A 17370-nucleotide genomic window follows, 5' to 3' on the forward strand; every position below is an offset into this window, starting at 1 on the left:
TACATGTAAATGAGCCTTACACTTTACATTTGACATATTTGCCTCAAGGGAGTTTCAATTCTGAATGTCTATTCCAGGTAAATATTAGCAGAACACCAAATGCCTGGGCTTGACGTATTTGTATTAAGTGAAACAGAAGTAATTTTTAAGTATTATTTTGTATCTCTTTTGATTCATGGAAAATAATGTTTTTACCAGCTACCAGACCCTTGGGTGAAGGATCAAAATACATTTCTCCCTGTTTTCATTTTCTTTCTGTAATGCAAAATAGTTCAAAATGGAATGCAAGTGATAGTAATTCCAGGGAATTCTTTTCTCTTATAGTTTCTTCTAAATATATGCTCCCATATTACATTTATACATTTTACTTTTATTAAGTATGTCAGTTGGGCATCTTCCCCATTGAACTTTACCCATTTGTCTCTGTCCTGTGACATAGAGCACAAAATATCTGACAATGTTTACATCACAGTTAAGAACCTAAATTACACATAGTCCAGGAGTCTTTACAATTTTTGTGTATTTTCAACAACATCAACTTGTAAGTGAAATGGAAGTTAACATGTCAATTCAATAGTGAATCTAGAATATGGTAAATAGGAACCAAGGAGGAAAAATAGTGACTTTTCAGCCCAGGATGTCATATATATAACTTACAGAATAAATTAGGTAAATCAATGGGGACTCAGAAGGCTTCACACCATACGGAATTTGTATAAATCTAAAAGAAATCCATGCATAGCAAAACTGCTGACAAAAGAGGAGTCTGCCAGTGTGTCCAGAGGAGAAGACCAAGCAGAGAGTGAGGTGTTGAGCAAGGCCCCAGTGATCTTGAAACCCACACCATGGATGGAATGGAGGCTCCAGAGCTCAGAGACTGCCTTTTCCATCCTTAGTCTAGGGCATGTACATCCAGCTATGGTGAGATACCCAACTATAGGAAGAGCATCTTAATTGTTTTTAAATGAGAGAAGATTTGTTCAATGTAATAAGAGCAAGTGGCCCTTGGGTTTCCCTCTCTATTTGGACAATTCTCTACTACCATTCCATTAATTCTCTTACCCCTCAAGCAGCTAAAGTGGGAAAAGCACTAGTGGCCTCTGTTCAAATATAAACCACTTCTGATGTTTGGCATTTGCTTTTCAACCAGATAAACAAGAGCTAAGTTTTTGTGTTCTGGTTTGATTTGTAAGCTGCTGGTATAGATCTTCCTACATAAATCTGGACGTAGTAGTTGAGAGTAATTTCAAAAATCAAAAAAGCTCCCCAAACAGTATGCCAATTGTCTTAGAGCCACCTCTAGTTTTCCTAAATAGTGCGCTTTCTTCAAAACAGCTCAAAGTTAGTCACATACAATGAGGCATTTTGCCTCTAAGAACGTTTTACAGATGTAGGAGCTACGAAACTGACAAGGGCACTGGAGTGACTCCGCTGTGGTCCTGGAGCTTAGGAGGGGGTTCAGATGCTGCAGTACTTCCTCTGGGCTCCTCCAGCAAGGGGAAGGAGCCAGGAATAAATCCCCCACCCCCTTCTCACTAGGAAGGAAAATTTGAGAACCAATGCACTTGCTGCTTGACTACTTGGTGCCCAGCTCCTTTTGTCACATTAACATTTAGCGTACATTACAGTGATTCAGTTGTTGATCTTAAACCATTATGCGTTTTATGATATACAAATAAACGAGTATGTTGTAGGTTATAAACAACACTGAAAACAATAATTTTAGTTATTGTTTTTCTGCAAGTGAAAATCTGTACCCATCTTAATAAAAATGTCAGTTTTTAAATCTACCATTCTAAATCTAACATTAAAAAATACGTGTAGGGCTTCCCTGGTGGCACAGTGGTTGAGAGTCCACCTGCCGATGCAGGGGACACGGGTTCATGCCCTGGTCTGGGAAGATCTCACATGCCGCGGAGCGGCTGGGCCCGTGAGCCGTGGCCGCTGAACCTGTGCATCCGGAGCCTGTGCTCCACAACGGGAGAGGCCACAACAGTGAGAGGCCCGCGTACCACAAAAAAACAAAACAAAACAAAACAATAGAAATGTCCTATCTACACATCGGGTTGGGTTTTTTAAATTTTTTGCATTTTTAATTTACATATTATTTTTATTATTATTTAACTTCTTTTTGGCTGTGTTGTGTCTTCATTGCTGTGCGCGGGCTTTCTTTAGTTACAGCGAGTGGGGGCTGTTCTTCATTGCAGGGTGCGGGCTTCTCATTGCACTGGCTTCTCTTGTTGCAGAGCATGGGCTCTAGGTACGCAGGCTTCAGTAATTGTGGCTCGCGGGCTCTAGAGCGCAGGCTCAGTAGTTGTGGCACTCAGGCTTAGTTTCTCTGCGGCATTTGAGATCTTCCCAGACCAGGGCTCAAACCTGTGTCCCCTGAATTGGCAGGCAGATTCTTAACCACTTGCCACCAGGGAAGCCCTACATATTATTTTTAAAAGATTTTTTCATTTACTTTAACTTGAACATTTTCATATTTATATACATTTCTAAATATTAAGAAATATTTACATTAACAACTAAATTTTTCAGAAGAAAAAACGCAACATAAAAAAAATTAGTTGGACTTCATCAAAATTAAAAACTTCTACTCATCAAATGATCCTGTAACAAAAGGAAAAGGCAATATATAGACTGGGAGAAAATATTTACAAGACACATAAAGAATATGTATCCAGAATATTGGGTTGGCCAAAAAGTTCGTTCAGTTAGTGAATACATTGTTCAATAAAATTTTTGGTGGAAATTTAAAATTTGTCTTTTATTTTTACTTAAAACCGAACAAACTTTATGGCCAACCCAATATATACAAAATCTCACAACTAAATAATAGGAAAACAAACAATCCATTTTCTTAAAAATTGGCAAAAGATCTGAACAGACACCACACCAAAAAAGGAAATACTATGGCAAATAAGCAGGTCTCAATACCATTAGTCATTAGGGAAATGTAAATTAAATGAGATACCACTACACACCAATAGAATTGCTAAAACTGAAAAAAATTGCTAAAAAGAAAAAAACTGATAAAACCAAGTGCTGTCAAGGATGCAAAGCAACTGGGTCTCTCACACATCACTGGTCGGAAAGGTAAAATGGCAAAATGGAACAGTTATTCTGATAAACATTTTGGCAGTTTCTTATTCAGTTAAACATACACTTACTATAGAACCCAGCACTCTCATTCCTAGGTCTTTACTCAAGAAAAAATAAAACATAAACCTAAGTGCAAAAACTTACAGCAGCTTTATTCATAATCACTTGAAACTGAAAACAACCCAAATGTCCTCAACAAATGAATTGTGCTTCTACATAGTAGAGTCCTACTCAACAATAAAAATGACTGAATTACTGATACATGTGACAGCACGGATAACTCTTGAAAGCATTATGCAAAGTGAAAGAAGCCAGACACAAAAGACGACATGCTATTTGATTCCTTAAATTTAACGTTCTAGAAAAAGCAAAGCTATAAGGACAGAAAGTAGATCAGTGTTTGCAAGGAGTTAGAGGGAAGAGAAGACTGACTACAAAAGGACAAGAAGGAACTCTTTGGGGTCATGGAAATAGTCTAATCTCGATGTGTTAGTAACACAACTGTGTAGGTTTGTCAAAATTCATAGAATTGTACATCTAAAGAGGGTGAATTTTATTGTATATAAATTATATCTCAATAAACCTTACTTTAAAAAATTTAAAACTAAATGTTTGCGAAAACCCGCTAGAAGATCTAAATAATTATGGTTAACTATAGTAGATAATTCCTGCCTCTCTCTCTTCTCTATTTAAAAGAATGCCCCCGTCTTGAGCATTTTGTTTCAGACAGGAATGTCCCAATTGTTTATTTTCTAAATTGCCAAGTTAGACTACTACTTAGTCCAACATCTGTTTAAAAAATATACGTGTCTGACTTCCCCTTGGTAAGAGTTTCAGGAAGTACTGCCTATTTGAGATCAAGCAATTCACTGGCTAATTGCTTTTGCCAGCAAATGGTGATGTCACTGACTGGAATAATATCAGAAACACTCAGAAACTGTAACATTACTTTTGAACTATCAGACTTTAAAGATACAGCTGTTGATAAACAGGGACACAGGAATGCCAGAGAAGAAACTTTTGCAAACATACAAGATGCCCTTTATATTTTCCTACAGCAATTATAGAATATAACAGTTAATATTCTACAGATTCTGAAAATTACCCTTCTAAGAATGTGGAAGTACATAAAAATTTCATTATGCCACAGTACTATACACTCTCTTGCTTATTGACAAAATGCTTGAGATTCTTGTTTAACATATAGAATTTAAAAGATATTCTTGCTGTTTTTGTCGTCTTAGATTCTTGGCAGCTATAATCGAGGAAATTTAAGCACTGAAAAATTTGTGGAGGAAATAAAATCAATTGCAAGTGAACCCACGGAAAAGCATTTCTTCAATGTCTCTGATGAATTGGCACTAGTCACTATTGTTGAAGCTCTGGGAGAAAGAATCTTTGCCCTAGAAGGTATGACTAGTTCTCATAAGCCTGAATATTCTCTCTACAATTCAAACTCAACGTAATTGGTTTTGGTATTTGTTTCTACCACGTGGCTAATGCGTTTTTACTGTGTACAATAGCCACCATGGAACAATGTCCTCTTATATAAATCTGTCCATAGATGGCTGTTTCACATAGTACTGTGTCTGCTGGCAGCTCTCTTTGTAAGGACCCGGCAGTACTGATGTGAGGGCCAGATGAAGACAATGGTCAATGTAGACACACAAGAACAAAAATGTGCCCATGTGTTTTATTCCTTTTCTGTGACACAGGTTTAGAAAATGGAGACACTAACTCAAGTTTTGTTTTTGTCTTTGTTTTTCATTTTGGGCTTCTGTGGGACAGTTCTTGTATAATAACTTCTTTGTTCATTTATTTTCTCCTATTTTTCTCCTTGTCCATTTTAAAGGTCTTCATGGAACCCTGCCTCAAGACCCATGGCAGTGAAACATTGGTTCACTGTATTTGTCTGAGTCATGTTACTTCTTTGTAAATTTTTTCTTTGATTTTTCAACGGCAGCTGGCCATTGGGGATAACGAGTCATGGCATTCCCTCCTCTGCCTTAGGTAGACAATGTCAAGGAACAATGTACTTTGGAACTAGATCTTCCCTGACAAAAAAAGAAGTCTTCAGAATTGTTATGGCAGGCAAACTGAAAAAGCCTCTTCCTTCACGTTCTCTGATAATCTGGAGACTCAGAGAACATGGCTTTTTTTCTCAACCTAGGATGAGAAACCACCAGACAGTTCTGCTCTTCTGCTCTGTCTGAATCCTATTGACTTTGTCCTTGTGAGGACAGGACACACTGAGGACTGTTGTTTTTCATCTTAAACATAGAAATTTACAAGCACCTTCTCAGTCTCCCCTTGGTGTCCATACATTTGTTGCTTACATCTGTGTCTCTATTTCATTTCTAAATCTCATCTTAAGTAAGCAAGTAAATATAACCTAAGACTTGTAGAAATGAATCCTGTAACAGCTATCAGGTGGAGGAGGGATCAATTTGCCTTAAATGACATTTTCAGATTCATTCTAACCTAACGACACCATGAGTTAAAGGTTATACATTGAAGTACCTACATACCCAAGAAATGTCTCCATATTTAAAAACAAAATCATTTTATGAGGAACTCCACAGATTAAAAATGTCTCCCATATCTTCATTGCTGCACTTTCAGGACTAACCAAAAGCAGTGTTTTTACTAGCCTATTTATGACTTTTTTCACAATGAGATCCAAAAGGGCTTCATTTCCTTGTTACTTTGGAAATCTCCATTTCCTATCAACATTTATCTTTAGATGACAACTAGCAGCAATTGTGAAAACCATGCTTGCTGAAGGACAGTGCCACCTAGTGAGGTGAGCGTACCAGCTATTTGCCCATAAAATCAGGAAACTACTGTCTCCCGTTCCCATCAAGCACTGGGAAAAATGCTGCAATTCCTAACCAGAAGCTGCACAGTGGTCAGAGTAGATATCGCAACACCCATGAACAAGTCCAGGGAGGAGCTGACATTAAGAAGTTCCGGCATGTACACTGTGCTTTGCCAAGATGCCAATTCAGCAGCCAGAGTTTCCTTCTCTCTGTTCTCAGTTGTTCTCTCTGTCCTCAGAACAGTGGCAGGGGAAGGTGCTGGAACTATGTAGGTCTCCACTACTGCATTCTTATAATTGATCTTGCAAAGATAAATGAGAAAGCACCTTACATACTGTGGGCCTAAAATAAAGGTTCAAATTAAAGTAAAAGTGCATCTCAGTCATTTAAATTAGAGGGCAATTTGTATTGAGATTAAAATGATATAGTTGAATTCTTGATTGATTTCCCCATTTAATCTAGTCCTATAAAAAGGCAATTACTGATGTATTTGTTAACAAATTTACGCAGGTAAATAACTAGTAAATAAGTTTGGTTTCACAAATTTGATTGTTCTCATGCCTCAGTGAAAGAGTAGTTTGACTTTTAAAAAGTTATGTGCTATTTTTAACTTATCAGCAAGGCCAAATAAATCAGTAACTCCCTCCTGAAAGCAAATTAATCAACATTCCCTTAATCCCCTTAGGAGGCTGTGGCTTTGGCTTGGTGAATATTCTGAGAGCAGCACACTCCCATAGAATGCTCTGGATTATTTCTGTGTTTCAGTAAAGAGCTTCAAAATGGGCACAGGATCTTTAAAAAAAAAAAAGTGTGATTGAACGGCATGTGGCCTGGAGCCCTGTCAGAAAGTCCCTTCCTGATCTGTGAGTGACACCCACAGCCAGAAATCAGAGCAAATACCAACCCAAGAATCCCTAAACCCTTTATCACACAATGGAATTCTGAGATTGATATAGGGCAGGAAATGCAAGTGAGGCTGGTAGAATCAAGAAACCTCTTTAGGGCTTCCCTGGTGGTGCAGTGGTTGAGCGTCCGCCTGCCGATGCAGGGGACGCGGGTTTGTGCCCCGGTCTGGGAGGATCCCACATGCTGCGGAGCGTCTGGGCCCGTGAGCCATGGCCCCTGGGCCTGCGCGTCCCGAGCCTGTGCTCTGCAACGGGAGAGGCCACAGGGGTGAGAGGCCCACGTACATTAAAAAAAAAAAAAAAGAAAGAAAGAAACCTCTTTAAATATGTGAATCAAATGTTATTATCCCTGTGACGTATCAGGTAAATTTAACCTAATCTCAGGAGGATTCCCAGGGCATGAGGTGAGACACAGAGCTTTCAGCCACGTTGATCCAAAGCTCCATAGGATCTGTAAGAGTGCTAGAGTATAAGAACAGAAGGATGAATTCAACTCCTCCAGCCAGGATGGGGAAACTAACAGGAATGTGAGACACAGCCCTTCTGCTAACCCTCTCCGTCCTCCACCCAGCCCTACCTAGGAATTTTGAGTTTGAGAAATGTGTGGCTGAAAATGCCCTAAAGATGCTGGAAGTTCTGGTTGGTCAAGACCACAGACTGTACTAGGTCTCTGTCTTCTGCAAATCAGCAGCGTGCTAAAGGCAATTCTCCTCTGTTACAGCTACAGCTGACCAGTCGGCAGCTTCTTTTGAGATGGAAATGTCTCAGACCGGCTTCAGTGCTCATTATTCACAGGTACATTGACCACTTGGTAGAAAACTTTTTTTTTTTTGAGGTTTCCTTTCCCAAAGCCAACACCCAGACATCAGCATTACAGGTGCAACTTGCAGCTCATGGCATGAGCAGTTATTCAGACCATGTTGTTTCTAATCCAAATAGGAAACAGCATTTCACAGGCTTCTTATTAGGAAAGCATGTTATCATACACAGCTCACTACATTGTACTAATAACTGTGAATCAGACAGTTTGATGTCTGCCTTCTATAATTATACATCTAGCTAAATAAAATATTTAACATATTTGCTAAAGATACGGAATGTATCTTTTTCTTGGTGTCAAGGTATTCAAGGGTCTTGCTAGAATTCCATGTTCAAGACCCAGGCTTCTTAGCAGTCATAAAGCAGAAAGGCAAGATTAGAAAATATATCCTTTGTAGCTGATGGAAGAAATGGTACCGTGGTCCCTGCACAAGAATATTGACATTTCAGTGTGTAATTGTACTGTATGACCTAGGGAAATTCACTTATTCTGCCTCAGTTTCTTCTGTAAAAGAAGCGGTAATAATGGCATCTAGCCCAATGGATTATTGTGACGATTTTATGATTTAATATATGTAAAGCACTTCGAACAGTACTTAACATATTGTAAATGCTATGTAAGTGTTTGCTCTTACTATTTTTTGTTAAATATCTTTGTTTTCTCTATTTGGATATAAGGACTGGGTCATGCTTGGAGCAGTAGGAGCCTATGATTGGAATGGAACAGTCGTCATGCAGAAGGCTAATCAAATCCTAATTCCCCAAAACACGACCTTTAATGTTGAGTCTACCAAAAAGAATGAACCTCTTGCTTCTTATTTAGGTAAAGTTTGTATGTAATTGAGAGAAAGTTTGTTTTTTTTTTTTAATTTTTGTGTTTTTTATTTTTAGTATTATTTGCTTATATTTATATAGGCGTATTTTGTAAGAGAGATCACGTCTAAGAGTTAGATATTTTAGATGTTAGAGACCCATGATGGCCTCTGAGTAGCCTTAGCAAAAATAACAGAACGTGGAGGAGCCTTTCTCAGAAGGGCTGCCTACACGGGAAGTGATTTGGGCTGAAACGCACATTTTTTGAGGTCTCTCTGTGTCTGGTATTCGTGTTAATGTCAAGAAGTGCTTCAGACCCAGTGGACAGGAAACAAAGGTAGAAAAAGAAAACTTGACTCGGCCTATCCTGAAGATCAGACTTCCATATTCTCTTAAATATCCTCTACCATTTCTCTCTATGGGTCCTAATTTTGGAAAGTAAACTTTTAACTTGTTTTGTCATATGACTTCTTTAATACCTCTGTTCACAATCAGATACATATTGAAGTGAAACCCAGTAATGTAATGATTTTCCAAAGACTTGCCTAGAACGAGGAGGTGTGTGTCTGGTGTCACTTTATTCTGAATCTGTGTCAGGCTGGGAGCTGCCTGGGGGATAGCTGGGGACTCTTCTGTCACTGGTCGAGCTCAGTAAACACTTGGGAGAGACTAGGATGGAAAGGACCCTCAAGGTATGGTTTCTCAGCTCTCTCTCTTCACTCAACAAATATTTTGGGAGCATCTCTCTTGCCCCAGGCATTGTTCTTGGTGCTGGGGATACAGTGGTAAAGAAAACAAATATGTGCTGTGTTCATATTTTAGCATGTTAGCAGTCCTGTCTGGGATTTTTATGTCCTGGAAGTTTTTCTTTCTCTATCCCAGTTTCTTTCTATTTTATAGGAAGGTGGCAGGTCTTTACTGGCTCAGCCATACATCTTATTCAAGGCCACGTATTAAAGCTGTAGAGGCAACAAGATTTAAGAAGAATAAAGAGTCTAAGCAGTTTCGATAATTAAAAATATAGTGGTAAGCAGCAGGTATAATGGGAGTGCTAAACCCCCATAAGACATGTTAAACTGCACTAATGGAAGTCTAGTCTATTTCTCATAAAAGTCCTATTTCATTCTGCCCTAGTCGGAGAACAGCTAAAGTATTCTAAGCATTGTCCTAAGCATCACACGTTACAAAAGAAAATGCCAAACTAGAATTGCCAGTAAAAAACTATCTGAAGGATACAGATCTAAAAACCATCCCCATCTACACATCCCTCTCCCCACCAAACCTGAAAAAACTGGTGGTTAGAAAACAAAGTATACACTGCATGTCTTTTAAATATTTGGAGGATTGTGATATAAAATAAAGGGGTTGGCATTAAAATTCATATTGAGTTTTACAATTAAAAGAGATCTTAGAAAGCGAATGGTACACATCTAATTTGCCAAATTAAGAAATTGAGGAGTAGAAATATTATGTCGCAGCTAACTGTGGCAAATCTGAAAGTAGAATCTAGGTTTTTTGATTCTTATTCCAGTGTTCATTTCGCCATGCTAAAGTGCCTGATTCTGGGTTGATCAAGGAAGCACTTATAATAATGAGTATCTGCAGTGTGCCAAACATTCAGTTATAAATTGAGGATAACAAGATAAAGAAGGGATATTTATCCCTGTACTGATGAAGCTTACCTTTCTGGATAAGAGACAATAACAGAACCAACCAAATCCTGTCAGTATGATATGAGCTGTGACATAGGATGCCTAAAAAAGAGGAAAGGAGGTTAGGTTGGATAATTTCTTTTTTTAATTTTTATTTTTTTATACAGCAGGTTCTTATTAGTTATCCATTTTATACATATTAGTGTATATATGTCAGTCCCAATATCCCAATTCGTCACACCAGCCCCCTCCCCCGCCAGCCACTTTCCCCCATTGGTGTCCATACATTTGTTCTCTACATCTGTGTCTCCATTTCTGCCCTGCAAACCAGTTCATCTGTACCATTTTTCTAGGTTTCACATATATGCGTTAATATACGATATTTGTTTTTCTCTTTCTGACTTACTTCACTCTGTATGACAGTCTCTAGATCCATCCATGTCTCTACAAATAACCCAATTTTGTTCCTTATTATGGCGGAGTAATATTCCATTGTATATATATACCACATCTTCTTTATCCATTCGTCTGTCGATGGGCATTTAGGTTGCTTCCATGACATGGCTATTATAAATAGTGCTGCAATGAACATTGGGGTGCATGTGTCTTTTTGAATTGTGGTTTTCTCTGGGTACATGCCCAGTAGTGGGATTGCTGGGTCATATGGTAATTCTATTTTTAATTTTTAAGGAACCTCCATACTGTTCTCCATAGTGCCTGTATCAATTTACATTCTCACCAACAGTGCAAGAGGGTTCCCTTTTCTCCACACCCTCTCCAGCATTTGTTGTTTGTAGATTTTCTGATGATGCCCATTCTGACTGGTGTGAGGTGATACCTCATTGTAGTTTTGATTTGCATTTCTCTAATAATTAGTGATGTTGAGCAGCTTTTCCTATGCTTCTTGGCCATCTGTATGTCTTCTTTGGAGAAATGTCTATTTAGGTCTCCTGCCCGTTTTTGGATTGGGTTGTTTGTTTTTTTAATATTGAGCTACATAAGCTGTTTATATATTTTGGAGATTAATCCTTTGTCCGTTGATTCGTTTGCAAATATTTTCTCCCATTCTGAGGGTTGTCTTTTCATCTTGATTGTAGTTTCCTTTGCTTTGCAAAAGCTTTTAAGTTTCATTAGGTCCCATTTGTTTTTTTTTTTTTTTTTTTTTTGCTTTTCTTTCCATTACTCTAAGAGGTGGATCAAAACAAATCTTGCTGTGATTTATGTCAAAGAGCGTTCTTCCTATGTTTTCCTCTAAGAGTTTTATAGTGTCCAGTCTTACATTTAGGCCTCTAATCCATTTTGAGTTTATTTTTGTATATGGTGTTAGAGAGTGTTCTAATTTCATTCTTTTACATGTAGCTGTCCAGTTTTCCCAGCACCACTTATTGAAGACACTGTCTTTTATCTATTGTATATCCTTGCCTCCTTTGTCATAGATTAGTTGACCATAGGTGCATGGGCTTATCTCTGGGCTTTGTATCCTGTTCCATTTATCTATATTTCTGTTTTTGTGCCAGTAGCATATTGTCTTGATTACTGTAGCTTTGTAGTATTGTCTGAAGTCTGGGAGTCTGATTCTTCCAGCTCCGTTTTTTTCCCTCAAGACTGCTTTGGCTATTCGGGGTCTTTTGTATCTCCACACAAATTTTAAGGTTTTTTGTTCTAGTTCTATAAAAACTGCCATTGGTAATTTGATCGGGATTGCATTGAATCTGTAGATTGCTTTGGGTAGTAGAGTCATTTTCACAATATTGATTCTTCCAATCCAAGAACATGGTATATCTCTCCATCTGTTTGTATTATCTTTAATTTCTTTCATCAGTATCTTATAGTTTTCTGCATACAAGTCTTTTGCCTCCCTAGGTAGGTTTGTTCCTAGGTATTTTATTCTTTTTGTTGCGATGGTAAATGGAAGTGTTTTCTTAATTTCTCTTCCAGATTTTTCATCATTAGTGTATAGGAATTCCAGAGATTTCTGTGCATTAATTTTGTATCCTGCAACTGTACCAAATTCATTGATTAGCTCTCATAGTTTTCTGGTGGCATCTTTAGCATTCTCTATGTATACTATCATGTCATCTGCAAATAGTGACAGCTTTACTTCTTCTTTTCCAGTTTGTATTCCTTTTATTTCTTTTTCTTCCCTGATTGCTGTGGCTAGGACTTCCAAAACTATGTTGAATAATAGTGGTGAGAGTGGACATCCTTGTCTTGTTCCTGATCTTAGAGGAAATACTTTCAGTTTTTCACCATTGAGAATGATGTTTGCTCTAGGTTTGTCATATATGGCCTTTATTATGTTGAGGTAGGTTCCCTCTATGCCTACTTTCTGGAGAGTTTTTATCATAAATGGGTGTTGAATTTTTTCAAAAGCTTTTTCTGCATTTATTGAGATGGTCATATGGTTTTTCTTCTTCAATTTGTTAATATGGTGTGTCACATTGATTGATTTCCGTATATTGAAGAATCCTTGCATCCCTGGGATAAATCCGACTTGATCATGTTGTATGATCCTTTTAATGTGTTGTTGGATTCTGTTTGCTAGTATCTTGTTGAGGGTTTTTGCATCTATATTCATCAGTGATATTGGCCTGTAATTTTTTTTTTTTTTTTTGGTAGTATCTTTGTCTGGTTTTGGTATCAGGGTGATGGTGGCCTCATAGAATGAGTTTGGAAGTGTTCCTTCCTCTGCAATTTTTTGGAAGAGTTTGAGAAGGATGGCTGTTAGCTCTTCTCTAAATGTTTGATAGAATTCACCTGTGAAGCCATCTGGTCCTGGACTTTTGTTTGTTGGAAGATTTTTAATCACAGTTTCAGTTTCATTACTTGTGATTGGTCTGTTCATATTTTCTATTTCTTCCTGGTTCAGTCTTGGAAGGTTATACCTTTCTAAGAATTTGTCCATTTTTCCAGGTTGTCCATTTTATTGGCATAGAGTTGCTTGTAGTAGTCTCTTAGGATGCTTTATTTCTGTGGTGTCTGTTGTAACTTTTTCTTTTTCATTTCTAATTTCATTGATCTGAGTCCTCTCCCTCTTTTTCTTGATGAGTCTGGCTAATGGTTTATCAATTTTGTTTATCTTCTCAAAGAAGCAGCTTTTAGTTTTATTGATCTTTGCTATTGTTTTCTTTGTTTCTATTTCATTTATTTCTTCTCTGATCTTTATGATTTCTTTCCTTCTACTAACTTTGGGTTTTGTTTGTACTTCTTTCTCTAGTTCCTTTAGGTGGAAGGTTACATTGTTTATTTGAGATTTTTCTTGTTTCTTGAGGTAGGCTTGTATTGCTATAAACTTCCCTCTTAGAACTGCTTTTGCTGCATCTCATAGGTTTTGGATCATCGTGTTTTCGTTGTCATTTGTCTCTAGGTATTTTCTGATTTCCTCTTTGATTTCTTCAGTGATCTCTTGGTTATTTAGTAACGTATTGTTTAACCTCCATGTGTTTGTGTTTTTTACATATTTTTTCCCTGTAATTGCTTTCTAATCTCATAGCATTGTGGTCAGAAAAGATTCTTGATATGATTTCAATTTTCTTAAATTTACTGAGGCTTAATTTGTGACCCAAGATATGATCTACCCTGGAGAATGTTCTGTACGCACTTGAGAAGAAAGTGTGATCTGCTGTTTTTGGATGGAATGTCCTATAATTATCAGTTAAATCTATCTGGTCTATTGTGTCATTTAAAGCTTCTGTTTCCTTATTTATTTTCATTTTGGATGATCTGTCCATTGGTGTAAGTGAGGTGTTAAAGTCCCCCATTATTATTGTGTTCCTGTCGATTTCCTCTTTTATAGCTGTTAACAGTTGCCTTATGTATTGAGGTGCTCCTATGTTGGGTGCATATATATTTATAATTGTTCTATCTTATTCTTGGATTGATCCCTTGATCATTATGTAGTGTCCTTCCTTGTCTCTTGTAACATTCTTTATTTTAAAGTCTATTTTATCTGATATGAGTATTGCTACTCCAGCTTCCTTTTGATTTCCATTTGCATGGAATATCTTTCTCCATTTCCTCACTTTCAATCTGTATGTGTCCCTAGGTCTGACGTAAGTCTCTTATAGACAACATATATATGGGTCTTGTTTTTGTATCCATTCAGGGAGCCTGTGTCTTTTGTTTGGAGCATTTAACCCATTTACATTGAAGGTAATTATCAATATGTATGTTCCTATTACCATTTTCTTAGTTGTTATGGGTTTGTTTTTGTAGGTCCTTTTCTTCTCTTGTGTTTCCCACTTAGAGAAGTTCCTTTAGCATTTGCTGTAGAGCTGGTTTGGTGGTGCTGAATTCTCTTAGCTTTTGCTTGTCTGCAAAGCTTTTGATTTCTCCATCAAATCTGAATGAGATCCTTGCCGGGTAGAGTAATCTTGGTTGTAGGTTCTTCCCTTTCATCACTTTAAATATGTCATGCCACTCCCTTCTGGCTTCTAGAGTTTCTCCTAAGAAATCAGCTGTTAACCTTATGGGAGTTCCCTTGTATGTTAATTGTCGTTTTTCCCTGTTGCTTTCAATAATTTTTCTTTGTCTTTAATTTTTGCCAACTTGATTACTATGTGTCTCGGCGTGTTTCTCCTTGAGTTTATCCTTCCTGGGACTCTCTGCCCTTCCTGGACTTGGGTGGCTATTCCCTTTCCCATGTTAGGGAAGTTTTCAACTATATTCTCTTGAAATATTTTCTCGGGTCCTTTCTCTCTCTCTTCTCCTTCTGAGACCCCTATGATGTAAATGTTGTTGCATCGAATGTTGTCCCAGTAGTCTCTTAGGCTGTCTTCATTTCTTTTCATTCTTTTTTCTTTATTCTGTTCCACAGCAGTGAATTCCACCATTCCGTCTTCCAGGTCACTTATCCGTTCTTCTACCTTAGTTATTCTGCTATTGATTCCTTCTAGTGTATTTTTCATTTCAGTTATTGTATTGTTCATCTCTGTTTTTTTGTTCTTTAATTCTTCTAGGTCCTTGTTAACCATTTCTTGAGTCTTCTTGATCTTTGCCTCCATTCTTTTTCTGAGGTCCTGGATCATCTTCACTATCATTAATCTGAATTCTTTTTCTGGAGGGTTGCCTATCTCCACTGCATTTAGTTGTTTTTCTGGGGTTTTACCTTGTTCCTTCATTTGGTACATAGGCCTCTGCCTTTTCGTCTTGTCTGTCTTTCTGTGAATATGTTTTTTTTTTTCCACAGGCTGCAGGATTGTAGTTCTTCTTGCTTCTGCTGTGTGCCCTCTGGTGGATGAGGCTATCTAAGAGGCTTGTGCAAGTTTCCTGATGGGAGGGACTGGTGGTGGGTAGAGCTGGCTGTTGCACTCATGGGCAGAGCTCAGTAAAACTTTAATCTGCTTGTCTGCTGATGGGTGAGGCTGGGTTCCCTCCCTGTTGGTTGTTTGGCCTGATGTGACCCAACACTTGAGCCTACCAGGGCTCTTTGGTGGGGCTGATGGCGGACTCTGGAAGGGCTCACACCAAGGAGTACTTCCCAGAACTTCTGCTGCCAGTGTCCTTGTCCCCACGGTGAGCCACAGCCACCCCCCGCCTCTGCAGGAGACCCTCCAACACTAGCAGGTAGGTCTGCTTCAGTCTCCTATGGGGTTACTGCTCCTTCCCCTGGGTCCCGATACGCACACTTCTTTGTGTGTGCCCTCCAAGAGTGGAGTCTCTGTTTTCCCCAGTCCTGTCGAAGTCCTGCAGTCAAATCCCGCTAGCCTTCAAAGTCTGATTCTCTAGGAATTCCTCCTCCCATTGCTGGACCCCCGAATTGGGAAGCCTGACATGGGGCTCAAAGCCTTCACTCCAGTAGGTGGACTTCTGTGGTATAAGTGATCTCCACTTTGTGAATCACCCACCCAGCAGTTATGGGATTTGATTTTATTGTGATTGCACCCTCCCACCATCTCATTGTGGCTTCTCCTTTGTCTTTGGATGTGGGGTATCTTTTTTGGTGAGTTCCAGTGTCTTCCTGTCAATGATTGTTCAGCAGTTAGATGTGATTCCGGTGCACTTGTAAGAGGGAGTTAGAGCACGTCCTTCTACTCCTCCATCTTGAACCAATCTCAGGTTAGATAATTTCTAAAGGTTCTTCATGTTCTAAGATTCTATGAGACTGTTCTATGTGAAATACCTTGAAATCAAGAACCAGTTTAACCTGAGGTTTCTTTCCATCCTAGATAGAAGAATCTGAGAACATTTGTCCTCATATGTAACAGTGGCATATAAAGGAATATAACTTTTTAGGAAAGTCGTTTGACAGTGTGTATCCAGAGCCATAAAAATGTTTACACCACCTTGACCTCGAAATTTCATTTCTGAGGATCTAACCTAAAGAAAAAATCCAATTATTTAAGAATGCCAAGGGAACAGTTGTTTTCATAGTATTTTATTGAGGTAAATGGCATATCCTTAATGTTCAAAAATAAGGGAATAGTTAAGTAAGTGGTAAATAGTAAATCCACTTAATGGAACATCATGAACCCATAAAAATAAAAATTATAAAGCTGCTGATCCCATCATACTTGAAGTGACTTGAAGTGGTTATGGCACTGTGTATACAATCAGACAGTACAGAGATACTCTTAGGTCATAGAATCTTGAGTTTGCTTTCTGACTCTGCCCCTGGTTATGACTTTAGACAAATTGCCTTATTCCTCAAAGCCTCAATTTTCTTATTTATTTAAAAATATATATATAATTTGGTTTGTTATGAAAATGAGATTAAATAATACCTGTAAGGTGCTTAGTGTTGTGCTTGACAGACAGCTGACCTTCAATAGGTATTGTCTATTGTTGTATATTATGTAATATTGTATAGAAAACATTCCTCTTATTATTAGTATTATGATAGGCAGAACAATGCCCTAAAGATGTGCATGTCCTAATCCCAAGATCCAGATCTTATATGGCAAAAAGGACATTGCAGATGTGATTAAGTTAAAGATTTTAACATGAGGAGATTATCCTGAGATACCTGGCTGGGCCCAATCTCATCACATGGGTTTTTAAAATCAGAGCTTTCCTGGATGTGTACAGGGGATGATAGAACTATAGAAGAATGGTCAGAGATATGCAATATTGGCTTTTAAGATGGAGACGGTGGGCCACAGCTAAGGAATGTGGGTGGTCTCTAGAAGCCACAGTGGGCAAGGAAATGGATTCTCCTCTACAGCATCCAGAAGGAACCCAGCCCTGCCAACACCGTGATTTTAGCCCAGGGAGACCTAGGTCTGATTTCTAACTTGAAAAGATAATATATTTGTGATG

At 38.2% G+C, this 17370-nt stretch overlaps 1 protein-coding gene across 1 annotated transcript in view; it reads left to right on the top strand.

Moving 5' to 3' along the window:
* Nucleotides 1–17370, top strand: part of ITGA1 (integrin subunit alpha 1) — a 168128-nt gene that overhangs the window by 101197 nt on the left and 49561 nt on the right. The window contains exons 9-11 of the mRNA XM_082649801.1: nucleotides 4350–4515; nucleotides 7551–7624; nucleotides 8327–8471. Coding sequence (XP_082505927.1) covers nucleotides 4350–4515; nucleotides 7551–7624; nucleotides 8327–8471 — 385 coding nt within the window. The remainder of the gene's footprint in view (nucleotides 1–4349; nucleotides 4516–7550; nucleotides 7625–8326; nucleotides 8472–17370) is intronic.

This window comes from Grampus griseus, assembly GCF_964374135.1.
Source record: "Grampus griseus genome assembly, chromosome: 3".
Classification (NCBI taxonomy): Eukaryota; Metazoa; Chordata; class Mammalia; order Artiodactyla; family Delphinidae; genus Grampus; species Grampus griseus.